Here is a 17,059-nt window from a genome sequence, read left to right as displayed (position 1 = left end):
TCAAGGCCGAGGAACGAACGGCCAACAGCACAGCTTGAAATTCAGGCCATGATATTGTCATTTTTGGAAAGTTGTTGTAATACAGCAATTTCCTGTAAAATGAAACCTTTGGTATCTAACTTTTTTTTCCATTCAAAACGTCAAGCCTGTTTCCAGTGTTGCACAAAATATTCAGATCCTTTACTTAAGTAAAAGTACTAATTTCATCCCGTAAAAATACTCTTTTCAAGTAAAAGTCCTGCATTGAAAATGGTACTTAAGTAAAAGTAAGTACGTACAATCTGGAATTATTATTATTATCTGGATTATTAGGGGAAGGAAGGATTTTTCTTTAAATTAAAATCATTTAATTTTTTTTTGAAGACTCCTAAAAAAAACTCATTCGATTTAAAAAAAAAAAATAACACAGCAAAAGCAAAAACGTTTTTTTTTTTAAACTAAAAAAAACACAAGCCCCCATAAAATTATTTAAAAAAAAAACAACCAATAAACTCTAGATTATAAAAAAGTAAAACACGGTATTTTAAATAGAAAAAAATCAACGCCCAAAAAACTCTAACTAATTTTAAATTAAAAAACACCCCCAAAGCTTCAAATGATCAAAAAAGAATAAGAAAAAAAAACACCCCAAGAAAAATGGAAAAAACTTTAATGTTTATCAAAACAGTTGGCAATTCTTTTTTTGTCAATCAACTTATTGATTAATCAACCATCATTTGTTGCAGCAAAACTTGTATAAACTGATAATTTATTACAGAAAATCATATTTTAGAAACCCTTTTGTGCAGCCCTTCTTACCTCACGACTCTGAAATGTTGTGGGGTAAGAACCTCAGCACTGTACTCGAGTACAGTGCTTGAGTAAATGTACTTAGTTACATTCCACCGCTGCCTGTTTCTGAGGACATGCACTCAGACAGAAGCCCTGAATAACTGAAAAACTGATTGACATTAAGTCTATAGACGGTTTCATTTTGTAAACAATATCATGCTGCTCCAACCCTTGTCAACAACTTGTACTAACAGCTGACCAGATGTGTCAGAGGGTTTCAGCGTCTCCTAGCAACAGTAAAACGTTCTGGCCCTGCGGGCAAATCTGAAAGCACAACACAGATTTCAATACTGTGTAATTTCTAATGCTGTCCAGCACAACTTCAAATAACGCTGCAAATGTACATTTATGATTAATCCTGTGTTTATTTTGTACATGTGACCCCATGTTAGGCCCAGATTTCCCTACGAGTGCCCGAGCCAACACCACTTCATCACAGATCACGGCTTTAGCGCCACCGTTCATCAGGTTGTTAGTTGCGCCGTGGCTCTCAGACGCGGGCCTCTTATCTTATCAGTCAATCGGCAACAGCGTGCAGGAAATGAGACACACAACAGTGATACTGCCAACAACGCTCATCTGTCAAGACACGTTGGCTCAATTACCATACCGCAGCACAAAGACTCGCACAAAACAGGACGCACGGCGCGGCGGTGAAGTGGATAAATTAAATTGCTGACGTTATACAAGCTAAGTCATTAGTCGCGTCCATATAGGGAAACCAAAAGCTCGGCGGAACGAGAGGACGGAGGTGTTGTTTTATTTGGTGTAGCTGTGCAAAAGAGGAAGTGATAAACTTCTTGCAGCCCGGGCATAAATCTGCATTTTTCTAATCATGAGTGTGTGTGTTTGTTTCTGATGCAGCCCCCTCATATTACTGTACTTGTTTGCTGCCTCTGTCTGGAGATAGAGAGGAAAAAGGGAGGAGGGGGGAGGAAATATATAAAGAGAGACAGAGACAGAATGGGAAAGAGATACACTGAGAGAAACAAAGAGTGAAACAAACACATACAGAGAGAGAAAAAGGGAGAGAGGCACAGACAGAGAAAGAGAGAGAGAGAGATAGGGAGGGATGTGTGTACTGCATCCCAAGGGATCACTTACTCAGTATAGACACAGTACTGGAGGACAGAGCACAGCAAGGGTTCATTGGCCAAAATCTCTTTACACACACATACACACACACAATCCCTCCAAGCAATATTCCTGTAAGCACTCGTCCGCTGAGAATAACCGCATTGACTGAAGTGGAGTCAATGCAAGAGGACGATAGAATGAGGGGAGGAAGAAAAAAATAAAACGGAGGGATCAGGAGGAAGCAGCAGGAGGAGGAGTGTCCACCTGGCCGGTGTCCAGGGGAATTAAACAGTCTGTTTACCGCTCTCAGCGCCTCAGCAGCGCCATGTTAGCCTAATGGCACGGACATGAAGCCAATTGATTTGTGGACCAATAGACCTGTCCCACAGCACAGGCAGATTACCTAGATCACTGGCTCCGCATCGAGTAGACATCGCTCCTCATTCGCGCCCCACAGGCAGTGGAATGTGAACGGGGTTTAATGTGTGTCTGTGCGGGCACGCTTGCATATATGTACACGTGTCCCAAGGATTAGAACATGCAACAAGGGGGCCGCTTCATGTCTGTGGGGATGCATGCTCAATGCATTTTGTGGCTTTCACAACTCGTTTATGATGTATTTTTTAACGATTTAAGCTCCCACGTGGGTTTGGGTAATAATGCAGCTTTTGGTGCAATTTAATTTTATATATATGAGCAAACTGTGTTATGTTTTATAAAATTCTGTGACCCAAATTGATTGTTCTGACCAACTTGTAATTAAAAATAGGGCTGGGTAATATAGAGAAAATGAAATATCACAATATTTTTGACAAAATATCTCGATATCAATATTGCATCAATATTGTAGGATTGACTTTAAGGTTCTTTCACAAGATTTTAACACAAAATTTGAATTGTGGGGGGCTTTTTGCCTTTGTTTGACAGGACAGCTTCAGTGTGAAAGGGGGAGAGAGAGAGGGGATGACATGCAGCAAAGGGCAAAGGTTGAAATCAAACCTGCGCCCACTGCAGCGTCGACGTAGTCTCCGTACGTGGGCCGTCTGCACTACCAACTGAGCTACTGGGTGCTACACAAGTTTTTAATTTTTGATAAATAGTCAACAGTTATATGGATATAATGACTAACTGGATGAAGGCAAATGATAGAACAGCTAGAACAGTTCAGTAAGTTCAGAGAATTACATGAAAAACAACACTAACAATATTCTGATATCCCAAATCTAAGATGATATCTAGTCTCATATCAAAAATCAATGTAATTTCAATATTTTGTGCAACCCTAACAAAAAAACAGACAAAAAAAGGCTAAAAATCTGGGTTGTGAGGAAATATCTTACAATAATTTGCCAGCGAATACTGTCATTGTGACTAAAATTGGGATTTTTGATTTAATTCAATCAAATGAGACGATGCAATTACTTGAAAAAACTTGAATGTGATCATGACATAACTTTGCAAAAGTGGCGTTACTTATTGATTAAAGATATGCAGTTGGCATATTATGGCAAATATGACAAACTTGTTGAAGGTTATGTCTTAAAATGTGTTTTTATAGCACTACTGTTGGCTTAAGTGGCTAAAGTGCAGCGCTTTCAACACTATTGCTATAAGCTACTTCACAGCTATGAATCCTGAAGGTCTCAGTTATGAGACTTTTATGTTAAAAGCTTTGAAATCACCAAGCCTTCAGGAAGTGCACCGGGCCTCAGAGCTAATTTAAAAGTGGCTAAACTGTGGAATTACAACTTCCTGGTTTGCCATGTGACGCCTGTAAATGTAGATGAGATCTGTAAACAAAAGGATACATTTTTTGAACATCATAACCACCACAAAATGACTCATTTCATTCAGGGAGTCTAGAGGAGCCAGACAATTAAATTATTATATAGCCATTCAAGCTAGTGGAGGGCTAAACCAGAATTTAGCCGCTTGACTCATGAAAATTTGCAGCGCGCTTCACTAAAAGCCCAAAGATGCAGAAGACCAAGGTAATTTTGTATCCTGGAAGTCAACCTTTTTGGCCTCATGCGCCAATGATCAATATTCCTGCCTCCAATGCTGCATCAAGTTCTGTTTATACATCCACGCATTGCACTCAACAACTGCCAAGCTACGTGCTAAACGTCTAAAATTTACATGAAGCTTTGCCTGAGATCATGCAATTTCTGGCCAAGCCTACATACAGAGAGCAGAATTAACAGTCAAGAGCTTCTGTTTCATTGTTATATGGAGACACAAAAAAAACCAATAGTTATCAGTTATCAGTGGTTCAAATTGGTAATGCATCACAATATGATATATCGATTCTTTGGACAATGATGGTATTTGTGATATCAAAAAGTCCAAAAGTCAGTTCAGGGGTCTTTGATGGACACGAGACAATAACAGTAAATATAATCACTTGGTTGCTTGCGCTGTGCGTGAATGTGTAGGATCGAGGGGCATGAAATGGTGACATGTACCAAGGCTTTCACTTTGCATTGATGAATTTGGATCACTGATCATTGAATCAATACATGAGTCCAGATAAGGGATGCGCAATAATATTGGCAGATATGATTTCTGCCGACATTGCAAATCAATATATATGTTTTCATTAACAAAGTGAACATGTACAAGTATAAACTGAATGAATATTGCATACACTGAAAGCACTTTATTTTGTGTCTTCATCTGCTGATCAGAGTATAATATGATGTTAATTTCACTACAGAAGAGACTTTATGATCACAACAATTAGGTGGGGATATAAGTGGATTGATCAATATCAGTATGGGCCAAATGGGTTGTTTTTTTAGTAGCATATCGGATATCAGCAAAAAATCCAATATTGTGCATCCCTTATCCAGATCAATGTATCGTTACACCCTCATTAGATAGCTGGGTAAGTTTACAACAGGCCTCCTTAGAGGTGGGCAGCTTCCTGCTGAAACTTTTAAATTATGATTAAATTGCAGTGGTCTGAATACTGTGCTCTTTCAAATTACAATATATCTGTACTTAGATATAAAAACAACTAACTGTTCAGCTCCAGAATCCAATAAGCTGCAATTAAAAACTGACAAAACTAGTTAAAGATCTGGTTTCATGCATGTGAAGAGTTTGTTTCCTGTTTGTACTGAACATTAATTCCATTATTTTAAATGTTGTTTAAATTTACTGTATACTGTATTGGAATAGGATCGATGCCTTTTTATCAATGTCAGCCATATCCCACTAACGGATTCTTCCCAAAAGCAAATTTGACTGTAAAGAAAGAATGTATACAGTGTAGCTAAAGGCTAAATTTGCTTTCTCTGTTCCGATCAAGTTGGCATTGAATAGATGTAAAGTCCGCCAAAACCAACAATAGGTACATACAGTATGTACCTTATGTTAAACGTGGATTTGGGACTTTTGTGAGATTTTCTTTGAAGGATACAGTTTGTGGCCTTAGGAGCGCATTGTTCGAAATTGAATGTTAGACCCAAATAAAAAAACCTTGCAGCATGACAATGAAAGACCACACACACTTGAAACTACAGTTGTCCATGTGTACGGCCGCGGAGTGAGAATAATTCCACATTCTCCACAGTTTTCACTCATGTCAGTGTCCCACTTGATAAGCATGAAAATCCATTTATCTACAAAGGAACTGTACGGTCCATATTGGACAATGTCTCTTTTATGGTCCCTCGCAGGCCCTTTTTCGTCCACAAAGCCACCCAACTGACTCCACCACGTCTGTAATAGGCCACATTCATTTGATATAGACACATCAAGGGAGATATTGCAGTGGTTTTGCCGTGCATCAAGAGAAGTGGGGCTGGTTCACAGAAGCAGCAATATGCTCTGAACATAAAAGAACAATGGAGCGCACGGCAGATGCAGTTAGGCAAAAAAAAGGAGGAAAAAAAAGAAAAATACAGCGGCCTGAACACCAAATATGTATGCTCGCACGGGGAACCATAGGGAGACGCGGTAAGGCTCGCTGTCATTATCATTCAGCCTTCTCCTCCTTTTGAGAGTTGTTCTCCAGACTGCAGTGTGAGCAGGAGGACGGAGATCCAGAATTAGGCCTCTGAGGAGGATGAGGAGGAGGAGCCGTCAGATTACAGATTAGAAGGTGGGGAAGAGGTGGGATTAAACATGCGGGCTGGATGGACTAATACAGCTCACAGCTCAGCTAAGGTCCTGTAGATTATACCGCCGTTGGAGGGAAATGTTTAAAAGAAAAACGACTCTCCTGGAGATTGTTATTGAAACACTTTGCAGCGCCGGTCAATGTTATTCATTGCTCATCTAATCCATATTTGTGTAAATGAGGTGCGGGGAGCTTTACAACACAAGGCAGACACAAAAACCTTTGAGACTTTGGTATTAACAACGATGCTCCGTCTTAACCACCCCTCTGGCTAATGCAGCTAATGAATGAGAAAGCGCTAGCAGGCTAACGGCTCTAATTCTCCTTCACAGGCTATCATGTTGCAGCCCGGAGACGGATCAATACCATTTGCTCAACACACAGGAGGCCTGGGAATCTATAAAAGGGCTTTTATTGAGTAATTAAACACCCATTACTGTCCCGTGCAGCCAAACAATAAATTTGATCAGCCTCTCAGGCGCAGATCCAGCCGTGATTAATACTCGGTGCATGCATGACATAAAAGACCACAATGACATTTTGCAAAGTCTTGTCTTAGACCCTTTGACTGCTGGTTACAGACGCACTTTCAAGGTTGTTTATCCGGGCCGGACCTATAGAGCTCTGTGTGTGTGCACCTCAGCAGCTACATACTGTTCGATTACACTGGTCTGGGATCGAATCCCACCAGTACCTGCTGTCCTGACGACGCCAAAGCACCCGGCACGCCGAGCTTTCATTAGAGACATCTGATAGCAGCAATGTGCTTCAGACGCTGCTCAGACAAAAGCGATATTTTAAACCTTTTTCTATCTGCACTTTGGACTGTAACCTTCTAAAGGCAGACAGCACAGTTAAGTCACTCCTTAATTTGGTATTCCTAAATGCCATTTTTATCATATTTTAAAATCATTCATATTTAAAATTAAAGTAATTGGTATAGGCTTAAAATCATACTGGGAACAGCTGAGGCTTGTTGTTTAACCCTTTGAAACCTTGATAGACACTTTTCTTGTGATGCATTCAGACAACTTACAACCTTTAATCCAAAAACACTGGAGAAAAGGCAACGAGTGATATGATAAGAGATGCTCCACAAGAAAGCATAAAATTAGTCGATACAGGAAATTCTCTTTAAAAAGCTAGGGAAAAATGTCAGGGGGAAAAAAAGCTAGGGAAGAACTGTTTCTGTAATTATCATGTACATATTAAAATCATGCTACAGAATTATACATTTAAACACTTTTTTCAGGTTATTTCCTTGTTTGTTTGTTTTTTTAACTTTCTTTTTTTTTTTTTCAGGTAATTTTCTTGCACTTGTTACTACTTTCTTTCAAAATGTTGGGTCATTTCTTCTTAAGTTACTCATTACCTTCTACTAATGTTTTTGAAAGAAATCAAGCCAATTTACTCAAGTTTTAAAGGGTTAAATTTACGTTAAATATGAACTTGTACTTTACTTGAACTAGCATTTACAAGCAGTTTAAAAACATTTTACAAATATTTCATAACACACTATAATGTGAGCACATATAAGTCAAAATATATAAGGAAAATTATTTAATACATGTTTAAACTTTGTGAAAAAGGAATAGGTTAACAAGATTAAACTTTTGAGTTGCAAAATTAATTTTGAAAAACATATTATTTGACTTGACATCCTGTGCAGAGCAATGCAGAGATGCTTGCATGAAGAAAAAAGACAAATGCACACACTGTATGCTTGCATGGCCTCCAACAAAATTAAAACAGCAAAGCAGGAACACTATCATGTCACATTCACTGTCCGCCCTTTTTCAGACTGACTGAAGGCTGAACTGTTTTCTCCCCAATTTCCCAACGTCCTTTTCCACACTTGCACAATTCAAAAACCTGTTACAATCCCATCCTTGTTGGAGAATATTTAGCGTTGTTGAGCCAACAATATGGCATCTGGGTGATTCTCCTAAATATGAATGGCCCATTCACGGGGCTCAATGGAGTCGCTTGGCAATGGCCCTTCTTCCCCTCCCTCCTCCATACTCAAAACAATATTCAGCGCAGCAGTCTTGGCACTTTTCCCCGAAATCAACAAAAGAGGAACTCGAAGCTGTCCCTGAAACCCTCAAAGCATTAAGCCTCTGTGAGATGCAAGTACTTGGCACAAGCAAAGCGATTTAACGACAATGGGCAAATCATACAGTGCTTTGTGAGATTTAGGGGATACAATAGCACTCCGTTTCCAAAGCACACATTAGTAAGCATGTCATTGGGACCCCCTGGGGGATTTGAGCAGCCTAGAGGATTGTGTAGTGAAGAGGATAAATATATGTTACTGGGCAAGAAGATGGATCACTGCCAACACCTCCCTCCTTCACACAACATACTGTGGATTATGAGTGTGTGGAATACATTAATAGAATAATCTTCTGAACACACAAACTAACCCGCAAACTGAACCCATTTGGCTTGTTAAGCGTATACGTCGCAACACTTCCAAAATCAATTTACAACCATTTAACAGAGCTCAAGAGGTGCAGATGAGGAGAGAATCTCGCCTTAACAAAAAAAAAAAAAAAAAAAAAAAGCTCATGCCATGGAAATAAAACACACAAAAAAATACTTGTTATAAATGTGCGGCGCTTGCAGCCATGCTGACCTCTGAGTGCTAAACAAAACCAACAACGGACAAGCAGACACCCACTCAAAAGTCAATACCATGCGTGCCTCCTCTTCCTCTTGTATGGTTAATGCATGATGCCAGGTAGGGGAGACAGACGGAGAGTAGGATCTCATTATACGCTGCATGCTATCATTAGCTATCTACCACATGTGTCCATCCTGCCAACGGAGTCGTACAAGCAACATCCTAATGCTCTCGCCTGCTTCCAGTGGGGAAACTTGGCCCGCACACACATAGACACACACACACACACACACACAGTACAAGTGTGCACACACATGATTACAGATAAGCATACAAACATGCTCCCTTCCCAGCAGGCCTGGGTGCACCAACAGATTTTAAGTCATTTTTAAGTCATTTTTCAAGCACAAATACCAAAAAAAAATAAAAATCCAGCTCTCAAACATGAAGATTTGATACTTTTTTCTGCTTTATGTGATTGTTAACTCAGGTGGTTTGACAAAACAAGATATTTAAAGACGTCACCTCGGACTCTGGCAAACTGCAGTGGACACTTATCGATTGTTCCCGGTTTTATCTTTAATACAATAAAATCTTGAGGATTTGCTGCTTCTTAATGTCATACATGATAATAAAGGGAATATATTGGAGTTGAAGAGTTTTGAAACACCAAAATGAAACACATAAAGACATCAACTTGGACTATGGGATACTGCGGTGGACAATTACCAGTTGTCCACTGTTTTATATTGAATACTTTTACATTCTTAGGATTTCCAATGCAGTATATGATAGTAAACAGAAGATATTTGGATTTAGGAGTTTTGAAGCAACAAAATGAGACATGTAAAGACACTGCCTTACTCTGCAGAAACTGCGCTGGACAATTATTGATTGTCCACAGTTTTTAAATCCTTAGTCGTGGCTCTAATTCTTTTATCAAGGAAAAATAGTAAAAAAAAATCTCAGGTTCCAGCTTCTCAAATGGGATTATATGCTGTTTATTAATGTCATATATGACAGAAAATGGAATATATTTGGGTTTAGGAGTTTTCAAGTGACAAAACGAGAAACGTAAAGATGTCATCTTGGACTCTGAGAAACTGCTGTGTACAATTATTGATTGACTGCAGTTTAATCTTTTACTATTACATCCTGAGCTGTGGCTCTAATTCTCGTACTATGCACACAAGTTAGACATTAGACGAGAGCTAAACAATGAGTCAATGGACAGAGAAATAATCAGGAACTCTTTTACTGATCAATAAATCCCTACAGTTATTTTTCAAGCAAAAATAGTAAAAAAAAATCTCAGGTTCTGGCTTCTAAAATGGGAAGATTTGCTGCTTCTGAATGTCATATTTGACAATAAGAAATATGTTTGGGTTTAGGAGTTTTAAAGCCACAAAACAAGATTTTTAAAGACGTCACCATGGACTCTGTGGTGGACAATTATCGATTGTCTGCAGTTTTATCTTTAATATTATTAAATTAGTTGTGGCTGTAATTTAAGGCACCACCTCGCGCTGTAAATACAAGTCAGTCAACTAATCCCTACAGTGATATATCAAGCAAAAATACTAAAATTCCAGCTTCTTAAATGGGAGAATTTCCTGCTTCTTAATGTCACATATGATAGTAAACAGAATATATTTGGGTTTAGGAGTTTGGCGAGACAAAACTCGACATCTGAAGACATCGCTTTGGGCTCCAGGGAGCTGCGATTGCTCTTTTTTCACTATATTTTGACATTACACGAACCAAACCATCAATCGAAAACCGAATTGGCACCCTAATCGATAATGACTCTAATTGCTAGTCGCAGCCCAACAATGGACGCTGGGGAAAAAAAGAAATAAATACTGAAGCGACGTAGCAACAGCAGTTGTTTTTGCTCTCGCTCCCAGTTTGTGTCCATCTCCCAGAGGCCACAGGCAGCTCAGTGATGCTGTGCCACACGCCCAGCCACTCAACATCCTTTGTGTCCATCCCCTGGCAGCCTGCCAAGCTCAAACACACACACACACACACACACACACACAGATTCTCCCTCGCCCCCAATGAGCCATTGTTCATTAACGCGCACGCACACCTTTGCCGCCTCGCAGACAAAAGTGTCCGACTTGCTTGCCGCTCGCGCAAGATGCCTCGCTAATCAAGACGTTCAAGCTGAGCTGCAGACGGGAGGTGGAGGTGGTGGTGGTGGTGGGGAGGGAGAATCTGTGTGTGTGTGTGTGTGTGGGGCAGCAGACGGCCACTATCTAGCCCAGGCTCGCTGTTACCAAAATCAGATCATCCAGCCAGAGCCAGAGAGAGGAGCAGCAGCGGCGAGAGATTACAGTCAGATCCTTCCTCTCTCCTAGCTGTCATTTTCTTTGGCCCTTGTAGAAAAAAAAAAAGGCTCTCGTCCTCCATCGTCGGGCCAAATGAGTGGCGAGCTCCTCCGCATATCAATGCACAATTTAACTTAAGACTTCCATGGCAATAACCTAATTAGAAACGGCGCCTTCTCATTTGAAGGCACAATGTAAAGGATAAGCTGTATGCCGCCATGTCTATTGAGGTCTAATGGTGCGGAATATTCCAAAGTGGAAGTTTTTTTTCCCCTTTTTTAATAAGTCCTTAGCATATTTAACGCTTCCACATGCTGAATGTTTTAATATCTGCCAGAGAATCCGGGCCATGGGTGGTGGAGATTGCTGGTAAAGAGTAAAGGGAGGTGAGCGGGGGTCTGCTTAAAATTCAGAAAAGGGGGCAGCGGATTGCAAAGAAGGTAGGAGGGAGAGGAAAAAATCTACAGCTTTGATTTGATTAAAACCTATGAAAATGACGCGTTACATAAACCAAAGAAACTTCAAACATTTTGGGGGATTCTGAGTTCAAAGAAAGTGAGATAATGCTTTTAATGCCGGAATTAACATGGAAATGAATTTAGCCAAGTGTCTTGTCTAGGGTGGGAAATAAGAAGCGGGGAAAAGTCTGGAAATTTGGTGATCTTGGATCAGTTTCGGCTCTAGCGGTTTAAAAGGTTCCCAGATGCTGCTGGGACTTGAACTGACCCGTGGATCTGTTTGTTCTAATCTTTAATTTCAAATTTACAGGACTTTTCTGAGATTTTTTTAAAATTGAAATTTAGATGATCTGAAATGCATTTTTTAATTCCCCCCCCTGGGATTTTATTTTATTTTTGCAATATCTAACACATCATTTAAGTCCCATTATCTTAAGCATGGCAGGGTCTGCAGTATTGAGCTGTAAGTATAATTCCACCCCCGAGTCAGTCTTGTGTGGATCCCCCTCGCCTTAAGTACACCCATCAGATTCTGACTGGATAATAGCCAGTCAGCACTGGGAGAAAGACGTGAGGGCAGAATGAATATAATTTGGAGTGTGTGAGGGCACACTGTGTGTGTGTGTGTTTGAGAAAAGGGTTCAATTGCAACACGCAGGAGAAAAAAATCCACCAACCGACAACTGTCAGTCACAGCAACATTACACCCCCCCACCCTAAAAAAAAAACCCATTTGAAGGAAAAAATGCAGCCAGTGTACCAACCCTGAAGGAGGAGAGGAAGAGGAGTGAGTGGATCATGGTGTCAAGGATTTTAAGGAATTGGCGTCCACTCATGTACGGCATTTCGTGCGGCGGCGCTACCGACAGCTGCCTGCCGTCTCTGGGAGAGGAACTTAAGATCAGCGAGGAGGGGCTGTCAGCGAGCATGCAGGGAAACACACAAAGACTTACACAGCTACAGTTAGCTGACACACAGCCCCAACGCTGTCTTCTGGGACGGAGACGGAGAGAGAGAGAGGAGGGGAAATAAGTGGACAAAGAGTGAAATAGATGAGAGAGCAAGGAGACAAGACAGGCTGACGCACTGTCGAGCAAACGTGGAGGAGAGACGGAGGGGAGGGGGGGGGGGGTGAGACAGAGAGAAGGGAAAGATGGAGAGAGTGAAACAGACAGACAGGTCCGAGAGGGATTTGTTCTATTTGCATGCGCCGGGCTCCCATGGGGTCCAGCTCCGCTCAGCGAGCCGAGAGCACAAAAGATAACACTTAACATATTTGCTAAAAGATGACAACCCTGGCTGGATCTCGTTTGAAGAGGCCCTTTGTCAGGATGTGCAGACAGGAGAAATACACTGACATGGACGCGGCGGAGACTAACAAATGTGTTCAAAAAAAGGCACAATATTTCCCCACATCCTCTTACATCTGGTGGGAGTCCCACGGGGGCGGGCTAGATCGCACGCCGGTGGCTCCGGGACGGTAAAACAGCTTTTAATGGTAAACATTACAGACTGATAGAAAGTGTCAGGATAATTTATTTATACGGTCCCACTGGGAGTAGCTGAGCCACCCTCGCTGCACACCGGCTCTCTCTATTCATTTGAGGGAAAAGTATTTAGATAAATAAAGGCAGAGTAAAGGGGTGCCTGTTTGTAAAGCAGTTTTTCTTCTATTCCTATTATCTCTCCTCTCTCTGTCCCTATTAGCTGTATCGGGGGGCTGCCGGAGATGTGAGGCGATACGTTATGTGTATAATGAGGGGGATTATTGCTACTGTCACTGCAACACGCTCAGACAGCGGATGCAGAGGGACGGATCTTAAGCCGGGGACTGTAGCAAACAAATAGACTTAGAGGAATAAACAAACCACTGAGTATCTACATTATTTACATTACACACAGAGCCGACACATGCACCGCTGCGCCTGGGTTTCCTCGCCTTGAACACACACACACACACAAACATTTCAAAACTCCCATCACTTCCCATATGTTCATCTACTGGAGAATTCTTTGACAAAAACAGCAGTAAAGCAACTTCTTTGCACAACTGTCAATTATGAGCAAACTGAAAAGAAAAAGCTGCAGAATTATGTAATTTTGGGGCAGCTGTAAACATGCACCTGCATGTGTGTTAAATGTCATTTTAGATCAGCTGAGCGCCAAAAAGAAGCATTATTATTCTGTAATTTTAAGTTAGTTTGACAATATGGACACACACCTAATGGCAGAAAAATGAAAGCATGAACGAGGTGCCGTTTGTGCATCAGGAGGAGAGAGGATGAAGCAGCACGACGTGGAGCAAATAACTGTGTGTGTGTGTGTGTGTGTGTGTGTGTGAGACAGAGAGAGAGAGCAGAGAGAGATCAAAGGTGAAAGGTTGAGTCCTCACTAATAACCGCTACGAAAACCAAGAATGTGCAATCGCGGAAGTTGTGTACAGAACACACATTGTCGGATCTCGGATGTGATTATTCATCAGAAAACTATCCGCTGCCGTTCTCACTTGCAACAGGGTTGGGATGGCTATTTTCTATTTCGACAATCCACCATTGTTCCATATGAATGTCGAACATGTTTCCTGCAGCGTCACAAACAAGCTCACACGCAATGTTTTTTTAAAATTATTAAAAATTTGCATGAGCACTTGTATGCACGAGGCAGGATGTGCAGTTTTGCAGTTAGTTCCCAGTGTCTCATTAACACTGTTTTATAATGTAATTAATGCACATCAAAAACATTAATAATTATCAGTGAGTTCAATTTCACTGCAATAACGTATGACAATAAAATGAAGTGCAAATAATAAATAAATCCTGGTTATAAATATGCATTATGTCCTTGCAGTGACTGAGGCCTTTTGACTCCATTTACACCCATTCTTCCATTAAACGATATGAATTTCTATAATTTTTTAAATTGTGTGTGTATGAGTGTGTGTGGGAGTGCTGAAAAATAACTTATCTTTCTGATTCACCTGCAGGTTTGATTAGCCAAAAAAGTTAATATTTAAAAGCTTATGTCAACAGCTAAAGAAGCAAGATAAAGCAATGTGTAATGTAAATGTATTAATTGTAAGGTAGTGTGGCTGCTGTGTCACTGCATGTGGAAGAGTGAAATGAGCAAAGCATAAAGTTGAAAAATAAACCTAAACATGGCTGCTCCAGTTTTGAAAATTTATATCAAAAAAATTAAATGAATGCACAAATTCAAATCAAGCTGAAGGTGAGAATTCATAAAAAAATAAATTATTGCAGTATAAATATATACAATATGATCGGTGGAGTAATAAAAAATGCTCCTGGAACTCATCTGTGCATTTTTATACCATCTGATGCATTAATAAAATGAAGATAAATCAACCTACCATAGACGCTGCTGCTGCTGATCATCTCGTGCTGGAACAGTGAGAGGAAGAGGGAGAGGAAGAGGAGATGAGAGCATTGGAATTAATTTGTGAAGAAGAGAAAAAAAATCCACCTTCAACCAAAAAACATGACAGACACTTTTTTTCTGTTTTGGGTCCGGCACTGCTCGGATTTCAAGCCGTGTGAAAGGTGGGCCCTTCAAGCACTGGAGCGAGCAACTCAATAGGAGAGGCATCTAACCTACATGCATCTCATTAGAAAGTGGAGCCCGGGATGACAGGCGGAGGTGGGGAGGGAGGGAAGGAGGGGAGGAGAAAAATCAACTGGTGCAGCTCTGGGATTGTTTGGAAATGATGCGCGGAGTTAAATCTCTTGATTACGCCCTAAAATGCCCGAGCTTTTAAAAAATACATGCAGCGGTGACATTGGATCCGCTGTGTGCACGCGTGCATAGGGCAACTTGTTGTAACCGTATCGCTGCAGAATAGAAGCGCGAGAAGCCTCCGTGTGCATGCAAGTTGTGTATTTTTCCTGTTTGGTGCCGCACAGCCTGCACAGACAAACCTATAGTGCAGGCTACGTGTCCGTGCCGATTTCACCGTGGCGCAGGTGCGCTCTTTGCAAATTTAAAAAAAAGAAACGCGCAAGCAAATCGCGCTCAGGTGTCGTTTGCAATTGAGGAAACTTAGAAATTGAGCTGCACATGCATGATCTCGAGATAAACGCGCACACGCTGCTGTGATCGCCTCCTCTCCAGCCGCGCTGCCCGGAGAGCCTGTCTGCTCTGACCACTCAGTCTAATTGCAGACGCAGCGGACTATCCTTCTTACCTGTTTTTTTAGCGACAGGTCGACCTCTCACGTGGGCTGTTAGGGTCGCATCGATCCCGCGGAGGGGTTCTGCTGACGAGCGGGGTGCCGAGGTTAAGCCGGGTTGCGTGCGAGCTGAAACCATCCCAAGTTAACGCAGGAAACACTGACCACAGCCACTGCCATGTTGGAATTTCACCAGCCCTGAACAGCTGCTTCTCACACTGACCAGTACGGATCTCACTGCGCATGCGTGCAAAAGGGGCTAAAGAGGGGGGAGAGAGAAAAAAAAAAAAACTCAATTCCAATTATTGCCCATAAGGTTATTATGGGCGGCTAGTTTGTGTGGCAAAGTGGTGAAAGGGAGTCCAAATGGTGCGAAAGATGGAGCGTGATATTAAGTGTTTAGAAGCCAAGAGTGAGGAGCGACTGCACTGCAAAATCTGATGAGGATCATGTTGAAAATAATCTTGGAAACCTATTGGCTTGAAAAAGTAAAGAAAACATAACCATAAATCTCAATGTATGTTTGCTTTGTATCCAAGTGTTAAGTTTACTTGAAATTTAGCTGTATTTACTTAATTTTGTGAAGTTGTTGCAACTTGAAAATGACAAGTGAAATTAACTGTTAGCAACTTATGTTGATTGTTTATTGTTATTGTTTGTTTGCCAAGTTATTTGTGTTGATTTCTAAATAGCTGCTCTTGTTTGCAATAAATATAATAATATAAAAGACATGTAATTTTATTTTCTTTGATCATGGGGGGTGTGGGGGCTCCTGGGGAAGATTGCCCAAGGCGCTGAATGTTCTAGATCTAGCACTGGTGTGAACCTTGACTTTTACACATTTTCATTTACACCGTTTTATTAACCCCTTAAATTCTTTGTTTTTGGTAGAGGGAACATTGGGCGCCCATAGAAAGATCTGCCACGGCCACACACATCTAGAGGGTCAGTTCACCATACGTGTGATTTTGTAAAGATGTTGCAATTCAAAAATGACTGTTGAAATGACACAATTCTTTCTAAGTGTTAGCAACTTCAGTTAATCAAGTTAGTCTGACTCAACTTGATCATGACAAAGATGATTTTTCCAATGATGAAGTTTGGAGATCTGCCAGTTCTGTTTTCTTAACATGTGTAAGAAAATACAAATATGAATGACTAGTTTGCAACCAGCAGAATACAGATTTATAGCAGAATATACTTGATTTACTGAAGTTGCTAAAGTATTTTGCTAAATATATTTTTAATTACACTTAAAACATAAATTAAGAATAACATATATATTCACATATTTTTCCAGGCAATCCGTTTCCTAGATATTTTTTTTTTTTAAAGTAAAATCAACTTGTCAGATTTTATAGTTTGCACCACAGGAGAGCTGCACTTAATCACTTCTAATGACTTGAATTTTTAACAGATTGAAGG

General features: G+C 40.7%; 1 protein-coding gene across 1 annotated transcript in view; it reads right to left on the bottom strand.

The window, feature by feature from the left end:
• The window catches only part of LOC121963030 (fidgetin-like), a 43,110-nt gene that overhangs the window by 23,624 nt on the left and 2,427 nt on the right, over positions 1–17,059 (bottom strand). The window contains exons 2-3 of the mRNA XM_042513394.1: positions 15,650–15,893; positions 14,819–14,849 (exon numbers count right to left, since the gene is read on the bottom strand). Coding sequence (XP_042369328.1) covers positions 14,819–14,843 — 25 coding nt within the window. The 5' untranslated portion in view covers positions 14,844–14,849; positions 15,650–15,893. The remainder of the gene's footprint in view (positions 1–14,818; positions 14,850–15,649; positions 15,894–17,059) is intronic.

Source organism: Plectropomus leopardus, chromosome 24 (assembly GCF_008729295.1).
Source record: "Plectropomus leopardus isolate mb chromosome 24, YSFRI_Pleo_2.0, whole genome shotgun sequence".
Lineage (NCBI taxonomy): Eukaryota > Metazoa > Chordata > Actinopteri > Perciformes > Serranidae > Plectropomus > Plectropomus leopardus.
Note: the sequence above shows the minus strand (reverse complement) of the source record. Positions and strands in the feature narration are given on the sequence as shown.